At 34.8% G+C, this 20807-nt stretch overlaps 1 protein-coding gene across 1 annotated transcript in view; it reads right to left on the reverse strand.

Moving 5' to 3' along the window:
• LOC100249401 (uncharacterized) overlaps nucleotides 1-5765 on the reverse strand; it is a 28057-nt gene extending 22292 nt beyond the window's left edge. Inside the window, exons 1-8 of the mRNA XM_002285638.4 lie at nucleotides 5141-5765; nucleotides 3590-3700; nucleotides 3377-3433; nucleotides 3154-3230; nucleotides 2963-3062; nucleotides 1341-1414; nucleotides 201-301; nucleotides 10-113 (exon numbers count right to left, since the gene is read on the reverse strand). Coding sequence (XP_002285674.1) covers nucleotides 10-113; nucleotides 201-301; nucleotides 1341-1414; nucleotides 2963-3062; nucleotides 3154-3230; nucleotides 3377-3433; nucleotides 3590-3700; nucleotides 5141-5221 — 705 coding nt within the window. The 5' untranslated portion in view covers nucleotides 5222-5765. The remainder of the gene's footprint in view (nucleotides 1-9; nucleotides 114-200; nucleotides 302-1340; nucleotides 1415-2962; nucleotides 3063-3153; nucleotides 3231-3376; nucleotides 3434-3589; nucleotides 3701-5140) is intronic.
• Nucleotides 5766-20807: the final 15042 nt, after the last annotated feature.

A 20807-nucleotide genomic window follows, 5' to 3' on the forward strand; every position in this document is an offset into this window, starting at 1 on the left:
ATTACATACCGTATAAACAAAAACTGCTGTAGGAAGACTACTATCTCGATAATTATGTGGTATAAATGGAGATATTTGGCGACAGGACACCTTAAGTTCAGGGTCCGGCTCACCTGCAAATTAGAATTGTACTTTCAAATGAAAATACCAGGAAAATGTTCATATATCTGTGTAATAGAAAGGATAAAATAAAATAATACCATCATATATTGTCCAGGCCCTTGGAAAGAGAGCATGATAAGTAGAATGCTGACCACTCAAATTCCAACCCCATGATGATATACCCTGATCGCCAGATTTCCTGTATCAGAATAATATCAAAGCCAAGGCAAACTCTGCACCATTAGTACTAACTCTCTACAAATTCGTAACTCTATAAAGAACATTATGCTGGGAGCATTTATTATCCTTCATAATTCAAATGACCAAATCAATCCAGGAGTTCCAAGTACCCAATCCGATATGAGGTCACCAAGATAAGCAGAGTCAACTGTTTATCATTTTGCCTTTTGATATACAAATTCTAAATAATTTAGGTTTCAAGAAATACATATAAAGGAGAACTTCATAGATGTCAAAAGCAGCCAGAACCAAGCATTTTCTGACTTGAAATGAGGCATTAATCAAGCAGGCAAGGTATTAGTTATTTTAATGCTATTGAATTCCAAAAGCCTAAAGGATGCAGAAGATCCAAAGAGTACAATATGCCAAAAATCTTTCAGAGAGTAGTCAGAGCAGTGTCCGACTTTAGGTTCTTATTGAGGATGTAAAGCAGCAACATTATTGACTATATAGCACCATATAATTTTTGGGTCAGAACTGCACTATATTATTTTTTTCACTTCACCTCAACCAATCGTCATGTGATTAGACATTTAAGAAAAGCCAGAAGGAATAAAATGAGCCAAATAAATGAAAAAAAAAACCGTAAACTAAGATCCTTTAACCAATGAGAATAAGCTTGCAAACGTCCATCAAATAAAAGTTCAAGAGTCACCATGAGCTATAGTTAAAAAGAATTATCCTCATTGTTAGATCAAGATGCATTGTTGACCAGTCATGAGGAATGTGTGTGATATAACTGTAGGGAACATGATAGCATGATTTTTCTGTAAATTAAAATACAAAGTACAAAAATAGCACATGACCACCCATAGCTGCAAGACAGTGATTGTTCAATTAAAAAGGAGAAAACATAATAGTAATGGAAGAATTTCATGCTCATGAATAGTGATTACATCAAGGCAACCAATTTTAATATCTTCTAGAATGTGAAATGGCAAGAAGCATATTATTCTTTTTAATTAGATGGGTTAAAACATCATAAAGGTTCCTCTTACCCTAAGCCTTCATGTTGGCCTGGAGCTAAAACAGAAGCATACTTTTTATTCCCTCCTTCTCGAGAAATAAAAATCTGCAGTGACAAAATAATGAATCATGCCATCAAATGGGAAAATATTTTATTTCAGGAATGTACAACCACTTTATACAATAGAAAAGCAACAGAAGTGATATTATGGATCTTTTGTATGATAACACAAAACATAAATATTCCTGGTGGTTCACGTTAAGCAGAACCACACAAGAAAGTAAGAACATAGGATTTCCTTTTTATACCAATGTAACAGCCAAAAACACAAGAAACAACCATGTTACTTAACAGATGATAGAAGCATCCCCAAAATTCTTAAATTTAAGGTTCCTATCAATCAAAGGGCTATTAGGACAATTCTTATGTACTTCATCACATCAATTTTATTTTATTTTTCATTTTTGTACTTTTCTTTTTCTTTTTCCCTTTTTAATTGTTCTTACTAACTTGTCAGTCCAATGGTTTGAAGCTTGAAAGGAATTCCACTGCAAATTCTAGCCGAATTCATTGACTTCCATTATCCCACATTTTTCATGGGCTAATACAAACTAGATCTGTTCAATTCATAATATCAAATAAGTGGAAGGGTGTATTCCTGGAAGGCATCAAATTCAATCATTCATTTATAGTTCTTCATGCATGTTTCTTCCAATGGGTTTTGGAGATGAAAATCCCTTTTTGGGCCACATTAATCTAGAGGTCTCCATAAAAGTAAGTTCCATGCCCGCCTATAAAAGAAAAAAACAATGTTCCATGCCAGTAAACTGAACCAAAGAAGGTTCTCATCCACACAGTTGATAAAGGATCAATCATTTGGTAGAGGTGTTGCCTTGCAGCCTAGATCAGTAAATTGAATAGCAGATAGCCTGGCCAAGTGAGGAGCCTTCGTGACAGAACCAAAAGTAAAAGTAGGGAATCTCCTTACTCATTGAATTATATTTTCTCTAGAATGGATTTGTTGGGTTAATGCCAAGTTTAAGTTGGGTATGATGGAGGACATCTTTTGGCATCTTACTGTAAAATTTTACTATAAGAAGGGAGGAGAATGAGAAGAAGAAGATATATATATATATATATATATATATATATAATATCTTGTTTGTATGCATTTATGACACTTAGTTTCATTTCATGTTTAACACAATTAGGATTTATGGTTTTTAATAGAGACGTAGGCAAAAGCTACTTACACCACCTAGATAAGGTGTATCATTTCCCAAAAGTTAACAGAAAAATTTTCACACTCAATCATTTTCTCAATATATTCCTTTTTGTCCTTTATTGAAACAGAATAACTTGCATCACAACCTAGTTATATGATAGTTTGTGCCACTCTTAAGTTCTTTATGCAAAAAATTATTTGTTCTAGCCAAAAGGTTACCAACCTCTCTGTTATTGGGAAGGTGATCCATTGAAAAATTGAGATTTAAAACCATCATTTTGACCGACAGACAACTCAATAAAAGCACTCATAAACAGGTAATCAAATGAAAGCACTAATAAACAATAATATCAAGTATGCACAAATAAGTGTCTGGTAACAAAGTGAAAAATGGTTCAAAGATGATAGATGGAAGGACAGAGCTTTACAGAGAACTGATTGGCCATGATAGGAGAGGCATCGCATGTACCAGGAACTATCTGCCAATGCCTGAACTCTCCTCTAAAACCTCTAGATATACTGCCACTTCTGTGAAATAAAAGATTCAACCCCTTCAGATGTGTGAAAATATTACAGTAGAGAAACAAATACAGTTTTTCATAGTTCACACACTACATACCCCATCCCTCCGAGAGGAACCCCTTGCGATGCTGATGGCTTGCAAGTTTCTCGAGTAAATGGATCAATAGGTGCTTTCTGCAAAGATTGGAAGGGAGGAATAAGTCAAATTTAAGCATCAGCTCAAATAATAGAGTAGTTTCTGAAAAAACAAAATTTACTGTTAAGAGACAACTAAATAACCATGATATAAGGAAATGAAAAATCAGCTGTAAAAAAATTACCCTTCCCTGAGAGGCCTCTTCTCTAATATAGGACCACAAGCGTATACCAAGTCGAATCTAACATGTTAAGATTCAAAACACCAACCATTAGGTGAGAACCAGGGGAGGGGAAAAAGGGAAACAAAGAAAAGAAAATGGGGCACACATGCATCAGGATATACAAGGCTCGTCTTTCAGTCCACTAAACCAATTTATGGAGAAAGGATGATTTACCATCTTTATTGCTTCTGTAAATGTAACACTGAATTCCTTAAGAATGTTAGCATGGCTGTTTAATCTCCTTCTCCAGGCTTGTTCTGGTGGGGCAGCACTATCAAAATCAAGCTACAGACAAGTACAAGAAAGAACAATCAGTTCAAGGTGGATGAAAAAATCCCTCCAGAAACTAAGGACTGCTATCAAGACAATTAGGCTAGATATATACCATTTAAGTGATGGTCCAAACTCAATGCTTGTCCTACCAACATAATGGTTTGTACACAATATTTGAATAGCTATCAAACAACTGATACTAATTTAGAACATTGGTATATCATCTATTAGATTTGTCATGCAGAGATCACCCTTCAAATGCATTTGGGTGTGTTTGATTGTCACATGGGAATTGCATAAATCCATTCATTTTCCCTAGCAATTTGAATGGAAATCCATCATTTAGAATGGGAACTTAAAGAAAAACGGAGCTGTTACCACAAATGCTGGTGCAGATTAAATATTTTACTTTCTTAAATGCCAGTATTTTACTTCTTAAGTAAAGTCTGTGCTATTATCATTTTCAAATTTGTGTTATTATCATTTTCAATTTTGTGTCACTATCATTTTCTGTACTAGCTCCACATGCCACAGTGAGTCGGCACACAAAATGATATATAAAAAGTTGCAGAGGAATTTAATTCCCAGAGGACATCCAAACATGCTACAGCTACCACCTGAGCAACATTTTTTTTTTATTGTAATTCTTTTGGTTACACAATTCAAATCTGCAACTTTCCCATGCTCATCCAATCCTGTGACAACTCGATCCAACCCCCATGGGCTAGCAACTCAGTGGCAAATGATGCCACAGCACAAAATAAAAAGCTAATGTTACAAACTAAATTTTTGCTAGCTGCAGTCTTACAAAGCATGAAGCTAAATTCACATAAGGGATGAAGCCAAAGATGGTGCATTTGACCTCATTTTCTGAAAGAAAAGAAAGGGGAATTAGTATCAGGGGAACCCAAATGCATGATTAAGCATCAACTATGATCCGCTTCCAGAAGTTAGGAGAAACAATGTGTATATCATTTCCTCAATCCAAAAGAAATGCACAAAACAAAAACCACGAGATTGAGGTGAGTGCAGTTGTGCTATATAGGTCTAGTGAATGAGCAAATAACTTACTAGGGCGGTTTTAATTATCCATCTTATTTAAACATTTCTCTTGGTAATTCCGATATCTCGGATGGTCAACTATGCGTAATTCCCATGTGTTGCTCTACTCATTTCAACCATTTTTCCTTACCTAAGTTGAGTTGTGTTATGCAAAACCTCTCATAAAACAACCGATGCTCTTTGGCTGCTGAGAAAGTGTAGGAAAAAAGGAAGGAAAATCCAGTGCGTTTTGTAAACGCATAATACCTCCACCAAACCAAACTTGACACTGTTTACCGCTTAAAGATCCTCGGCAACCAAAAAGGCCAGATTCCAACTTCCTTTTCTTTTCCTCCAATTTTCTAGGCAACCAAACAAGACATTATAAACTTGCTAGACCGAAAAGCTTACCAGGTGCAAGGTCGTCCGGTTAATATACTCCTCGGGCGGCCATGAATGCTTTCTACAGTGAAATATATTTCCGCTAACCATTTTCCAGTATTTCTCTATACAAAGCCACTCAAAATCCCTATATATACACAGAAAAATCCAAATTTCCTAAAAACAAGGAAAAAAGGGTTCTTCAACTACAAGCAACGAGCGATCAAAGTTTGCATCAAACGCCAAGCAAAGTCGACATCAAACAGTGTCTTCGATTTCAATCCAAATCGATTCAATTCTCTCTCAATCGCACTGAAGGTAATGCGAGGCCCTGAGAAGAGTATTAAGGCGATCAAGTTTCTCGGGATTCGGAGGGAGTGGATTTGATTCGTTGGATCTCGTAGTGGAAGTGATCATGCGACGTCGTTTGAAACTGGCCTGTCGTGGCAAGCGTAGAATCGGCCGCCTGTGAGAGGAGCCAGGTGTTGCGATTTGCCGTAGGCTTCGACTCAGTTTTAGTTATTTCTCTCTCCTCGATTTTTGGCGTACTTTCCCTTGAGAGAGAGAGCTTGGGAAAGCTTCGTGTCTGAATCGGGGGAAAAGAGCGGAGGTGGGTGTCGGATAGGACCTCAATGCGCCAGATGAGCGGTGCGCACAGGTGGCATTCACGCTGCGGGAGGGCCCAGGAAACGTTGGTGGTCCATACAATGGAATTTAGGACGGTGTCCGTAGAGATAAAGTTTCGTATATCTGATTGCGTAAGTCTTCTAGCTTCGGTGGTACGGAGGGTAGGCGATTTTAAGGGTGGATGATTGACGAGACTGAGCTGGAATTTCCACAATTTCCATATTCTCCTTAAAATTAAAAGTTATTTATTCCAGAGTCGATGCTTCTCTTCATCAAAATTTAGTAATTGACACACGTGTTCCACACCCCAAAAATCTTATTTCGTACTTCTCATTCCTGTCTTCCATACACAACTTCTTTATATATTCTTCCCGTCTCTTTTTCACTCAATGAAACTTAGACAAAAATCATCCTGTCCCAAACTTCTTTCTAGGTAGACAAATTCAAAAACTAATGCCAATGTATATTTTGAAATCATATGATAATGTTATATTTATTTCACATTATTATATTTTATTTGTATAATATTTGACAAACAAATAAAACATTTCGATTATGTTTGTTTCTGAAAAAATATTAAGGGAAAATTCTTGTGTTTCGTTTGAAATTTACGAAAATAAATAAAATATAATTAAAATTTAATAAAAAAATTAATTTATTATTTATATATATAGATAAATTCTTTTCACTAGAAAATAAGCTATAAATTAAGTAATATTTGATATGCTAGATTCATTAATAATTCTATTAATTTTTAAAAATAACTTAAAATTCAAATAGTAACCTAATTAATACAAAAATTGGTTTAAAACAATTATATTATTTCTCTTCTACATAGATACACATTTTTCTGATTTCATTTACTAGATAAATAAACTTCAAATAAAATAAGACTAAATGTGTTACATTTGTTAACAAGTTTAATAATTTTAAAAATAATTTAAAATTCAAATAGTGAACACATTAATATCATAAATTTATAGATAAAAATTGGTTTATAAGAATTATATTATTCATTTTCTACATATAATTATATTTTTATAAATTCTCTCATTAGAAAAATAAACTTCAAATTAAGCAAAATTTTATATTAAATTGATTAATGAATTTAATCATTTTTAAAAATAATTTAGAACTGAAACAATAAATCTGATCCTACAAAAAAAAAATCAAAACTAATATATGAGTAATGACTTCACTGTTTCTCTTATTTATTTTTTTCAATTTTATTAGAAATCAAATTAAATTAAATGAGACATAATTAATAATTTCAATTCTTTAATAAATCTTTTAATACTTAAGAATAATTGGAATTCAAAACACTAATGCGACTAATTGCATATTAAATTAAAGCATTTTTAAATTTTGTATCCATAATTGGGTAATAAATGTGTACATGTAATGAAAAATTTGGCTCATTAAAACTTTTTCAGTTTTAATAAAATTTGAATTAAATTTAATTGATATTATGTTAATTAAATTTACAATGATATTTCAAAATTAAAATAGAAAAATTATTTTTAAAAACAACTTATCCAAACAATTTTTTTTTTTAAAAAAAAAAGGCTATTTTTAGAAACAACTAAACAAACACTCTTATTTTTATAAAATACTAAAAAAAAAAATTGTACTTCAACTTAAAATAATTTTTACGTCAATAGAAATTTTTTTTTTTTTCATATCTAAATTGATTTCATCTTCTTCCAATATCTAATTTAAAAGAAATAATTTAAAAAATAATAATAACATCTAAGAACCAACAAATTATATCCTTAATTAAATGAAATACCTATTGTACCCTTTAATTTTTTGACAAAAATCTTTAAATAGGTTGAATACGCAGACACGGAAAAAATAAATAAATTAAATACCAAATTGGATGGGTGGAATGGATTGTTTTGTAAATGATAAAAGGGTAACATGGGAAAGCGACAGCCCAAGGGGAGGAAACAAGACCATTCACAATGGTTACCAAGGAACCACCTCCTTCTAGGTTGTAACTCATTTGCTTGTATCTTTTCCACCCTTTTTTTAGTTCCTTGATGAATTGGATAGAAGTAGAAAGAGCACGGCTACTTCCTTTCTAAAGAGACTTTATGCATCATCTCCGTTTGAAAAAGTTGGACATCACTTTTTAAATTTTTAATTACCATCACATGAAATGTTTGTGGAAGATATTTGTTACTTCCTAAAAGCATTTTTCCTTTGACTTTTAAAAATGAAGATTCCTTATTTTCACAACCAAATTAAAGTAAAATTCATTAATAAAAATAATTAGAATAATTATATAATATCTCACGTTGGTTATGGAAAAAGGTTTTTAACGTTATATATGTATTAAATTACTTTTAATTACGTAAACGTATTTTAAAGTTATTAGGGTAATATGGGAGGATTAGTAAAAGAAGTTTATGAGACTATGCATATAGTGAACTTCTCTTAAACTATATAAATAGTTTTAAAACCATGATAGCCTTTTTAAGTCCAAAATTGATGATATGTACATTTGAGAAAATAGGTTCTTTCAAATAAACTTTCATTATATTTATAATAAAAATATTTGTACATAGGAGGAAGTAAAAAATGTATATATATATTTTATAAGTTAGCTTAAATGAATAATTAAGGGTTTGTGTTAAGAGGGATTTTGATAAAAACACTTTTTTAACTTATAACAAATTCATTAGAGGAGTAATGTATGGTGTTTGAGTGAAATCATACAATCTTGCACTCAATTTTGGCCCAAGGTCCCACCTCTCAAAAGGTTGCCCTAACCATGCTTAGTCATGGTAGACCTAATCAAGTTTAATCCAATCCTAATAAAGTTGCTCTTATCACAACAAAACCAAGGACCTAGAGACTAAGAGTCAAGGCATGTAGAATGAATGGTCATTGCCTACTAACAAACACCATAGTCAAAATAACAACCAGGATCCTTATCTTAGTTCATGTTCCCTTTCGTGCCTATTAATCGTCCCTTACCTATCTTGCCAGAGTGGAGTTCATTGGCCAGCTAGAAATGTACATCTAAACCATGCCAAACATAATTGCCATCCTTTTTTAACCACCTTGTCTTACCTAAAATTGAGACAAACTACATGAAGAGAATCCCCAACGAAGAAAAAGGTACCTATAATGACTTTTTATCTTGGCTCTGCATTATTCTTATCTAACTTGATTATTGGAAAGGAAGCCCATCGGAACCATTGGTCTTCTTTCTTGTTGCAAGAGTTTTATTGAGCATGTGCTATTGGATCAACATGTTAATGATTGGATAGAAATCCACCTACACTAATAATTGGCATCATCTATGAGAATTTCATACAAAAGACACTAAGAATTTTGAATAAAACTTGATTGTCAAGTTAATGGTATTGAAAAAGGAAAGAAAAGAATGACATCTCTATTTAGGGAGGTTGTAAACATGTTTGCATGGAAACACATTGACATGAGCTATCTAAGTATCAACCTCACTATGGTTAATTATAGGCTAAATATCTACCTTGGCTAGTGCTTAATCTCCAAAAACTAAGAAGCTGCCAACCTGGGCATTAAAAAAATCATAGAAGAAGTAGCCTAACACTTGGAAACAAGTTAATAGGGGAATTCAAATACCTGGAGTGATTATTAAACCCACAAATTATGCTTTAATGACATAATTAGAGAGTGAATTATGTGATAAAAAGGTTTAACTCATCCCACTTAACTCAAATTATTGCTAAGATCCTAACCATGAGTCTAACGTATATCTTAAGCTAAAATTTAGGTTTAAGAGATGAAAATGATGCAAGTTGCAAGAACCTCTTTTATCCATGATAGTGAAGGACCTTAATATGCATACAAGGAGCTTTAAGAGCTTTCAAGCATGATGAGAGCTACAACAAATGAAAATAGAGCAATGCATATCATGAGAGATGAAAAATGAATATCATGGAGAGATATGTAGAGCAAGTAAAAACAAGGAAGAAGATTGGATGCCATAGCTCAAAGTTCAATATGGGAATTGACATGATTTTTGACGTACTTCCCAAGGTTAATTTTGAGCAAATTACATATCATTTCAAAGATCGAAAAGTTAGGAGTCAAAAGTCCAACGTTTTAAACAATATGCAAATCGAAGTTGAAATGAAGAAGTATGGTCATTTGAAGACAACTTGGTAGAATTAAAGAGTCATTTTCGAATTTGAAATTGTGATTTTGAAAATTTTACTTATGATTTCAAATCCATCTCAAAATTACCATAATTTCAAGATCACCCACTATCACTTTGAGTTTTTACTTTCATCACCTCGAGAATTATGTCTTATTCACTCCATTAGCCCTAAGAGGGGCCCCACATTACTAGAAATCAAGATTTCAGTATTCTTTTGTTATTTTTAGGTAATTATTTAGGAAATAAGTGGCCAATAAGAACACGTTACATGCTAGTTTTTTTATATTTCCTATAAAAACTCCAATTTTAGGTTTCAAGTAAAGAATTAATCGAAGATTTTTTTTTTTAGGAGTTAAAGAAAGAAGGAAGACATCAAAGGTTTTCCTTGGTTTGTTTTCTTTCTCATTTACATTATTGAATAAAGCATTGTTTTTTATTTCATTAAAATCAAGAATGGTTCTTTCTTATTCCTTTATGGTTTGTATATGTAAAAACACAACCATAAGAGGCCAAAAAACCATCTTGGGGTGGGAAACATAAAAACCTAAGATTAGATCCAAAAAGAAACAATGGGTGAGATTGAACTAATAATGGAATGAATGGAAGGTTAAGGCATCAATATTGAAATCAAAATTCCCTCTAAAGTACTTAATTTGACTTAGAAGATGATATAATTGCACATTCCTTGATATTAGGGATTCTTGGTAATTTTTTATTTGGAGTTATCATAGGTCTAGTCATTATTACCTACCCTAAGGAAAATCTATATAGAGTGATAAAAACCCAAAAATCTTATATTTAAACTTAGATTTCACATCCATTCATCTATTAGGTAATTCAAAATGGAATAATATAATAAAAGTTAGGATGCATATCAACTCTATGATATGGAACTCAAATTGATCTTATTAAACCATGCATTCTAAATATCATAAGATTAATTAAAATATAAACTCTTATTTTGCCTAAAGGTTTATACCCAAAGTTGAATTGTGGAACACCCCAATCTTGATTAATTGAATTAAAAATCAATAATTTCTTTGTAATTTAATTAGATTTATTTTAGTAAACTCAAATTCCATTGAATCAACTTCATACATTTTAATTTAGAGATTTAGGAAGAAAACAATTTTTTTTTTTACATAGTTTTGACAACCTTTATAGGTCAATCCTAGATAAGGATACTTGAAGTACTACGATAGTAGTAATAACTCTATCTTTGATTTTTGTTTTAAAATTTTATTTTATTTTATTTATTTATTTATTTGCTAGAGTTACTATGTAATTTAGGATTGGTAATTAGAACAATAGAGATTATTGATCAAGTGGCTAGCAAATGTTGTAGTTATTTTTAAAAGAGAGGGGAGGGAATCGAGGAAGGGGGTTAGATAATGGGTTTGTATAAATTTCATTAACCTTAATGAAGCTTGTCCCAAAGGTAGCTTTACACTTTCTTAGATAGATCAATAGTGGACACGACAACTAGAAACTACTTATTATTCTTCATAAACCATTTCTTGGATACAATTAGAATCAATGCATCCACTATGAAAAAAAAAAAGGGTTAAATACACTTTACCCATTCAACCTTTTATGTCTTCTACACTTTACCTCTTCATATTCAAAATCCAATACTTCATAAAAAGTTATTAAAAACTTGATTGAAGCTTCAAATATAAGTGGAACTCTCACTCGGTTAGGAGCTTGAAGAGAGTGGATGTAAGCAAGGAAGTGACGAACCACTATAAATCTGAGTTTGTGTTCTATATCTTTATCTCTATATATTTGTGCTTCTCGTACATAATTTTATTGTGTTTACAAATAATTTTTTTTAACTCCAATTCACCCCACCTCCTCCCTCTTGGGTGTTTTTATCCATTTAGATTAGCCTTCTATTTTCTCATGTATAAATAAATAAAATAAAATAAGATTTTTTTTTTCATAATGCTACAAAATAAAAAAAAAATAATGATTTTTGAAAAAAAAAATACTTATCATACTACTTCAAGAATAACATATTTTGTAAAAATGAATTTTTTTTTTTTTAGTATTTCTCAAATGTACTCTAAATCATTAATTACAAGTAGTTATTCAATCACTATTATCAAGCGAGAGTTTCTATACTCTTAGAAATAATAAAGTCTTGGAAATTAAAAATATAATATACTATTTTTTTTAAGCAATTCAAATAGACATTGTTTAAAATAATAATTATATTAATTAGTAAAATGTTTAAAATAATACACTATAAAGTATGTTAAATATTGGAAGGCTTATATCATAAAAAAAAATAAAATTAAATGAAATAACTCAATCGCGATTTATTATCATATAAATATATGCTCGAATAAAAAAACTTGTTAGGAAAGTCATAATAAAAAAAATTGAGATGAGAAAAGAAGAGTATTTTAGAAATTTTAAAATTTTGTTTTTTTTAAAAAAAAAAAATCCCGAATCCCCTTAAATCTTAAAATTAAAATAATTTAAATTTATTTGACTTCCCAAATTTAAGTTCTAAATGAATATTAGAACTTCCTTCGAATACAATAAAACAATTAAAATAACAAAGAAAAAAAGATTAAAAAAAAAAAACAATATATAGTTACAAAATCAACTTAGCAAAACATTGTTTCAACAAAGCCATCTTAGCTCAATCGATAGAGATGTGGTCGTGGTTCGAATCCCACGGACGGTGCCGCCCTTTTTCTTTTTTTAAATGCCTTATTAAAATATAAGTATAAAAGGCTACAAGGTTTTAGGTGCTTAATCACGAAAGATAATAAAATAATCAAGTGATAACCCATGGAGTAATAAAATAATCAAAAGATAATCATAGATGCTTATAAATAGTCAAAGAAAATATAGATAAATAGTCTCATGTATTTCTTTTGACTTGATAGAGTACATATAAATAGACAAAATTTTAAAAGTATAAAATAATTATTTACTCTTTATCAATTTTTAATTTCTTATAAACTTTTCCCATGATAAAATTTTTCACTTATTCAATTTTATTATTCATTTTCTTAATATTTAAAAATAGAAAGACATCATTTTTCATGAAAATATATCAATTCTTTGCGGTACATGATGTTTACAAAGTCATTAAATTAACTTACAAAAATGTTTTTCTACCTTTTTCATAAAAAATAAAATAAAATAAAATAAATTAAAATAAATTAAAATAAATTAAAAGGATAACCAATTGAAAATGATGAAATCATCCTGTTTTGAAAAATTAACCCTTCAACTTTTTTTAACCTAAAAAAAATACTCATTTTGGATAAAATGCTTTCATTTATTTTTTTTTTACAAAAACAACTATTTCTTTTAAAATACATATATAAATAATGAAAATGTTAAAGAGTATATACATAAAAAATGAATTACTCTTCGAGTTTAAAAATAGGAAAAAATAGTTTTATCGAAAGGTTAGTTTTAAAATGGCCAATCCTAAATTAAATATCATGAGATTTATGCATGTACCTTCATATGTGTTAGGATGACTTCTACTTTTACACCTTGAGGTCACCTTAGCATTTTCTTCCATGCTTACCGAGGTATTTTTTTTTAAAAAAAAAAAATTATAAATTAACTAAAGTTTGTGAGTTTAATTTTTCTACTTTGTTGATAGAGACTAGAAAGGTTAAATTATTAAAACATGAAAATGACACCATTTTAAACCATTTTTTCTATCTTCTTCAAACTCTTGTTTCCCAATCATTTTCACTTTCATCTCAAGCCTAAGTAGGGAAACACAAATCTTCTTTAGAAGAAAAAAAAAATCACATTTTCCAAAAATTGGGTGAAGACTATAATCCTTAAACTAGAGGAGGAAATGAAAATATCAAAACAAAATTTATTCATTTGGTCCTAAAGTTGGAATATGAATTAAGAAGATAAAATTTAAGATTTTGTTTGAGTTTTTTTAAGTAATTATTGAACGCTCGAACACAAGAATAAAAGACCAATACTAATATTTTATTAATTTTTCACTAAGTTTTTGTACGAAATTATCAATGTTAACACTCAAACACGAGCATGGAGAGTTAATATCAATATTTTATTAACTTTTTACTAAAAATTTTATATGACGTTAACGATATTTGTCAACGAACAAACAAAGAATTTACAAATAAAAATGTGATAATAAAAAATGATAATAGTTTAATGTGGCTATAATATTTAAAAACAAAGGATAAACTAGCATAATATTATTATACCTTAGGGAAGGTGTGGACCCCGCATTTCGGCTCAATGCGTTTCCCACTCGATGGCGAAACTCGATTTTGATTTGAAAAATGATTTTTATTTATTAAAAAGAAATGACTTGGAGTCGCCACTTATTTTTGTTTTATTTTTAAAGGGTAAACAAAATAAAAAAGAAAAACCCTAAGTGTGACTCCTTGTTTTGGAAAAGGTGGTCTGTGAAAACCGGATCGGGTTCGGGGGTCAGGTTACTCATCGGGAAGGTACGGTAAAGACCGTAGCACCCCTCTAAGCCCCTAAAGTCGGGTCTCTACTAATACAGTAAAACTGACGTGGCAATCAACGAGAAAGTCAATGGATATTCACCTAAATCATGCACAATATGAGAATCAAAACACGCAATAGAGATTGACTAGAAATGGAGTGGATGCATACCTCGGCCACGAGCCACAATGCGTACCTCGGCCACGAGCCACAATGCGCTCTCCCTTCTCCTCGTTTCCTCTGTTTTTTCCCCGAAAAATCTTCTATCCTCTCCTCAGCTTCCTCTCTAGAAATCCAGCTCAAAACTCCCCTTCTCCAACCAGCTTTCCCTCTAAAAATTCAGCTCCAAAACCGTCCCCCTCTCCAGCCAGCTTTTCCTTTCTTTTCTCCTCTGTTCCTCTCTTCCTCCGCAAGCCATCCCCGTACCCCGTCCCATCTGCCGCCCCAAAAGCAGCCTACTTCAGAGGCCCTCAGAAAAACAACAAAAATAATCATCCTAGCTAGCTCCAGCTCCTCGGGGGAGGGGGGTCTACAAATATGCCCCTCTTCGGTAGAGTTCACGAGTGCAAAGAATATGAATACTGGAATGAAAAGAAAGTGTGAATAGTGAGTGAAATGAAGTGAACTCTACCGAAGAACCAAGGAAACCCCCATAGGGACACCAGTGAGACACGAACTCACTCAGGCCAAGAGACAAACACAGAGGCTTTAATCCTAAAAGAAAACGAATGTATCAGAAGTATCTCTAAAGCCACACTGAAGACCCAGGCTTCCTCCAAGACATCTCCAAAAGTGACTCGAAAAACCATATCAAGAATGAGTAACGGTCGAACCACTTTGAGGTACGGGAAAGAATGTGTTAGAAGGAGACTATCCTAAATGAACTATATGAAAATGACAAGTGTAGGGTGCTCACTAACATGACCGAAATACGTATCGTGAACTCGTGAACTCAAAGGACATCGTCATAAGCAGTGAGAAGGGAGATATGAAAGGATAATGATGAATAAGCGATAAGCACAAGGTGACAATGTGAGGAAAACGAGGATAATCGCAAATCCATGAAGGCAACATGCGCAATGCCAGTGGACATGAACGCCAGGAGTTGTGACTCTAGATGACAAGGCCGACTCTAAACACTAAACTGAGAAAAACGACGGCTCTGGAAGCCAAGCCAAAAAGCTAACTCTAAACGCTAAACTAGAAGATAACAGCTCTGGAAGCCAAACCAAAAAAACTAGCTCTAAAAGCTAAACTAGAAAGTAATAGCTTTGGAAGCCAAACCAAAAAGCTAACTCTAAACGCTAGACGGAGAAAGTAATAGCTTTGGAAGCCAACAAAAAAAACTAACTCTAAAAGCTAAACTAGAAAACAACAACTCTGGAAGCCAACCACAAAAACAACTCTAAAAGCTAAACTAGAAAATAACAGCTCTGGAAGCCACTAACTCTAAAAGCTAAACTAGAAAGTAACAGCTCTGGAAGCCTAAACAAGACGACAGCGATGGCTCTGGAAACTTAAACAAGACCACAGTGATGGCTCTGGAAGCCTAAACAAGACGATAGTGATGGCTCTGGAAGCCTAAACGAGATGATAGTGATGGCTCTGGAAGCCTAAACGAGATGATAGTGATGGCTCTGGAAGCCTAAACGAGATGATAGAGATGGCTCTGGAAGCCTAAACGAGATGACAGTGATGGCTCTAGAAGCCTAAACGAGATGATAGTGATGGCTCTGGAAGCCTAAACGAGATGATAGTGATGGCTCTGGAAGCCTAAACGAGATGATAGAGATGGCTCTGGAAGCCTAAACGAGATGACAGTGATGGCTCTAGAAGCCTAAACGAGATGACAGTGATGGCTCTGGAAGCCTAAACGAGATAATAGAGATGGCTCTGGAAGCCTAAACGAGATGATAGAGATGGCTCTGGAAGCCTAAATGAGATAAACGAGATGATAGAGATGGCTCTGGAAGCCTAAACGAGATGATAGAGATGGCTCTGGAAGCCTAAACGAGATGATAGTGATGGCTCTTGAAGCCTAAACGAGATGATAGTGATGGCTTTGGAAGCCTAAACGAGATGACAGTGATGGCTCTGGAAGCCTAAACGATATGAGAGTGATGGCTCTGGAAGCCTAAACGAGATGATAGAGATGGCTCTGGAAGCCTAAACGAGATGATAGTGATGGCTTTGGAAGCCTAAACGAGATGACAGTGATGGCTCTGGAAGCCTAAACGAGATGACAGTGATGGCTCTGGAAGCCTAAACGAGATGACAGTGATGGCTCTGGAAGCCAAAACGAGATGATAGAAATGGCTCTGGAAGCCAAAACGAGATGATAGAAATGGCTCTGGAAGCCTAAACAAGATGACAATAATGGCTCTGGAAGCCAAAACAATATGATAGAAATGGCTCTGGAAGCCTAAACAAGATGACAATAATGGCTCTGGAAGCCAAAACAAGATGACGGTAATGGCTCTGGAAGCCTAAGCAAGATGATAGTGATGGCTCTGGAAGACAAAACGAGATGATAGAAATGGCTCTGAAAGCCAAAACGAGATGATAGAAATGGCTCTAGAAGCCTAAACAAGATGACAATAATGGCTCTAGAAGCCAAAACAAGATGACGGTAATGGCTCTGGAAGCCTAAGCAAGACGACAGTAATGGCTCTGGAAGCCTAAACAAGATGACAGTGATGGCTCTGGAAGCCAACCAAAAACTAACTCTAAAAGCTAAACTAGAAAATAACAGCTCTAGAAGCCAAACCAAAAACTAACTCTAAAAGCTAAACTAGAAAAATAACAGCTCTGGAAGCCAACCAAAAAAAACAACTCTAAAAGTTAAACTAGAAAATAACAGCTCTGGAATCCAAACCAAAAACTAATTCTAAAAGCTAAACTAGAAAAATAACAGCTCTGGAAGCCAATCAAAAACTAACTTTAAAAGCTAAACTAGAAAATAACAGCTCTGGAAGCCGAACCGAAAAGCTAGTTCTAAATGCTAAACTAGAAGGCCCACAGGTGAACTAACAGTAGGGGAATGCCTTAAACAAAGTAAACAAGGGGGATGCCCCAAACAAGGCGACAGGAAAAGGGGATGCCCTAAATAAACTGAAAGTAGGGGATACCTTAAACGAACTAAAGGCAGGGGGATGTCCTAAACAAAAGCGACAGTAGGGGGATGCCCTAAACAAAGTGACGATAGGGGGATGCCCCTAAACGAGCTAAAAGCAGGGGGATGCCCTAAACAAAGTAAAGGTAGGAGGATGCCCTAAACAAAGTGACAGTGGGGGGATGCCCCAAACGTAAATGACAATGGGGGGATGCCCCAAACGTAAACGACAATGGGGGGATGCCCCAAACGTAATGACAGTGGTGGGATGCCCCAAACGTAATGACAGTGGGGGGATGCCCCAAACGTAAATGACAGTGGGGGGATGCCCCAAACGTAAATGACAGTGGGGGGATGCCCCAAATGTAAATGACAGTGGGGGATGCCCCAAACGTAATGACAGTGGGGGGATGCCCCAAACGTAAATGACTGTGGGGGGTTGCCCCAATAGAAAAACGCTAAATGTGGTATGCCCCAATATGACGACTCGCAAAGACCAAGAAATGGACTGAGTAGTGAGAAAAATCTACAAAACATCTGATGAACCTGAGGATGGGGTTATGCCCCAGTGTAAAATAGTAACCAAGATAAGGCACAGAATGTCATCAAACAAGACACTCTAGGATATGCTCAATGATGATGCAATGAAAAAAACATATACGTAGCCTCAATGAACAAATGCTAAAACAAGTCCAAGCATCACTGAAATCATGCTGACAAAGCAAAACTAAAATAATGGATCAAACAAATGCTGACCAAGACTCTAAACCTGGAATATAAACAAATCAAAAAGCGATGTCAACTATCAACATGAGAATATCATCACAAATGCATCAACAAATCTGATAGGTCCTACCATCATAAGAGATGTTGAACCTAATGTCCAAAGGCATGTGAAAACTCAACCAGAAAGCTCAAAACTAGTCTACATCTTCCTCTGATCAAGAGAAAGGGATAAAGTCAGGTAAGATGATGAAATATGTAGGCTCAAAAAGATGTAAGGCTCTGATAAGATGGGTGCAAGTATAACGGTGTTCAATGTAGGATGGATGGGTGTGTAACAAAGATAAGTGAATGTCCAAATCCAACTAGGTATGCTGAGAAGACTGAACCTAAGGTGCCAACAACTCTACAATCCATCGAGAGCAACGATCATAAACAAGAAGTGGAGTCTCAATGTCAAAATCAGCAAGGTGGCTATGCCTCAGTATGAACGCATCATCTCAAAATGGTTAAGCTCTCAATGCAGAATGATCTCTGGAAAGTAAGTGTCTGGTATAAACTGTCATCTCACAAAATCATCACCAAGACGAGTGGGCTATGCCCCAGTGTAAGCGTCTCCAAATCAAACATCCATGAGAAGAATACAACCAATCATACATCATCTGATCAAAATAAACATCCGCTCATCAAAGCCATCGTGGTAATGTGAAGAGAATATCTGACCTCCCCCAAAGAAAGAGCATGTCCCAATGTGAACTGATATCTCTAAGATCAATCGCCAATGAAAGGGTTATGCCCTAGTATAGGGCAAACCCTGAAATGACTAAGCTCCACTGCATGCTCTCATAAGTGTCCGTGTCTTGATCCAGTCATCTCAAAAAATATGTCAACAATGATGAGAAGGCTATGCTCCTGTGATCACATCAAATATATCACCCAATCATATCTCGTACTCCAATGTGAAATGAATCTGAACACCTCCAAGGAACAGCCATACCTAAAACCATCCTCGACTGAAAAGGGGTATGCCCCTGTGTAAAGCACACCAGATGAAATGCGCCAATCATGTCTCATGCTCCAATGTGAAAAAGGACATCTAATATCCTCCGAGGAATGGACGTGGCTCAAAAATCCGTCATCGACTGAGAAGAACATGCCTCGACATAATGGTCATCCGATAGAAAAAAAAACTCTCTGAGATGGCTATGCCCCAGTGTAGGGTCATACCATAACTCCTGGTCCATCACAAACAAAATGTTCTCGAATCAATCCCAAGTATCGCTCACATAAGAGCTATCAAACACAATGCATGATGAGTCAAAAGAACCAGATGAGCTCAGAGCACCCGTCATCGAATGTGCGATCCAAGTCATCCACGTGTACAACTGAAGCAGACCCATAGATCAAAGGGGCGTCTCTCGGAAGGAAAGCATCATGACATCGAAGCGTCGCGAGGTGCAGGCCTAACTGGGTAACTCCCGAGAGGCTCCACGGAGGAAACATCGTGTCAATGTGTATCTCGTAAGTGGGGATGAGCGTGCAACTCTATGAAGATCCGTAAATCTCAATCGAAAAGGAAATATGCCTCAGTATGACATCAAGTGCGCGACAGGTCCGAAGGACAAATGTCATGAAATCATCTATCGTCGAGCACATGACCTCCGCGAAGATCCGTAAATCTCACCCAAAACGAAAATATGCCCCTGTATGGCATCGGATGCACGACAGGTCGGAAATCGGGCGACATAAAATCATCTATCATCGATCATGCGACATAAGCGAAGACCCATAAATCTCATCTGAAACGGAAAATATGCCCCAGTATGGGCATCAGATGCACGATAGGTCGGAAATCGGGCGACATGTAATCATCTATCATCGATCATGCAACATAGGTGAAGACCCATAAATCTCATCTGAAACGGAAAACATGCCCCAGTATGGCATCAGGTGCGCGACAGGCCCGAAGAACAACATGACATGAAGTCATCTATCGTCGAACATGTAATACTGGTCATCCGAATCCATAACTGAATCATGCGCATATATCCAAGATGACCTCTCGGATGGAGAGGCATGATGGCATCTAAGCGTCGAGAAGTGCGGAACTAGCTGGATGGATCTCAGGGGCTCCGTAAGGTAACGACCATGTCCACGTCTCAGTGAGCATCCAATAAGCGATAATGATCGTGCAAATCTGTGAGGATCCATAAACCTCCAAATGAAATGGGATATGTCCCAGTGTGGCACCAGAAGTATGATAGGTCAAAAATCAGGTGACACCAAATCAATCACCATCAAACTCACGATCCTGGTAATCCGAACACAACTGAATCAGACCTACACATCAAAAAGACGACTCCCAGAAGAAGAAGCATGGCGACATCTAAACATCAACCAGATCTCAATCACCTGTCCAAGTAGAGGCTGCCGAAGACGACATCTGATCCCATGGCCTCAGGGTGGTCTTAAGACACGGGACGTAACGTAGGCCAAGGTGATAGGGTGATAGAAATGAAAGGAAACTAGGCTCAAATACCCAATGATCAAAACTCATGCCCTCATATATGAAATGGAACATGTATAGTGAACCCCATGAGCCATGGACC

The sequence above is a fragment of the Vitis vinifera genome, chromosome 5 (genome assembly GCF_030704535.1).
Source record: "Vitis vinifera cultivar Pinot Noir 40024 chromosome 5, ASM3070453v1".
NCBI classification, from domain to species: Eukaryota; Viridiplantae; Streptophyta; class Magnoliopsida; order Vitales; family Vitaceae; genus Vitis; species Vitis vinifera.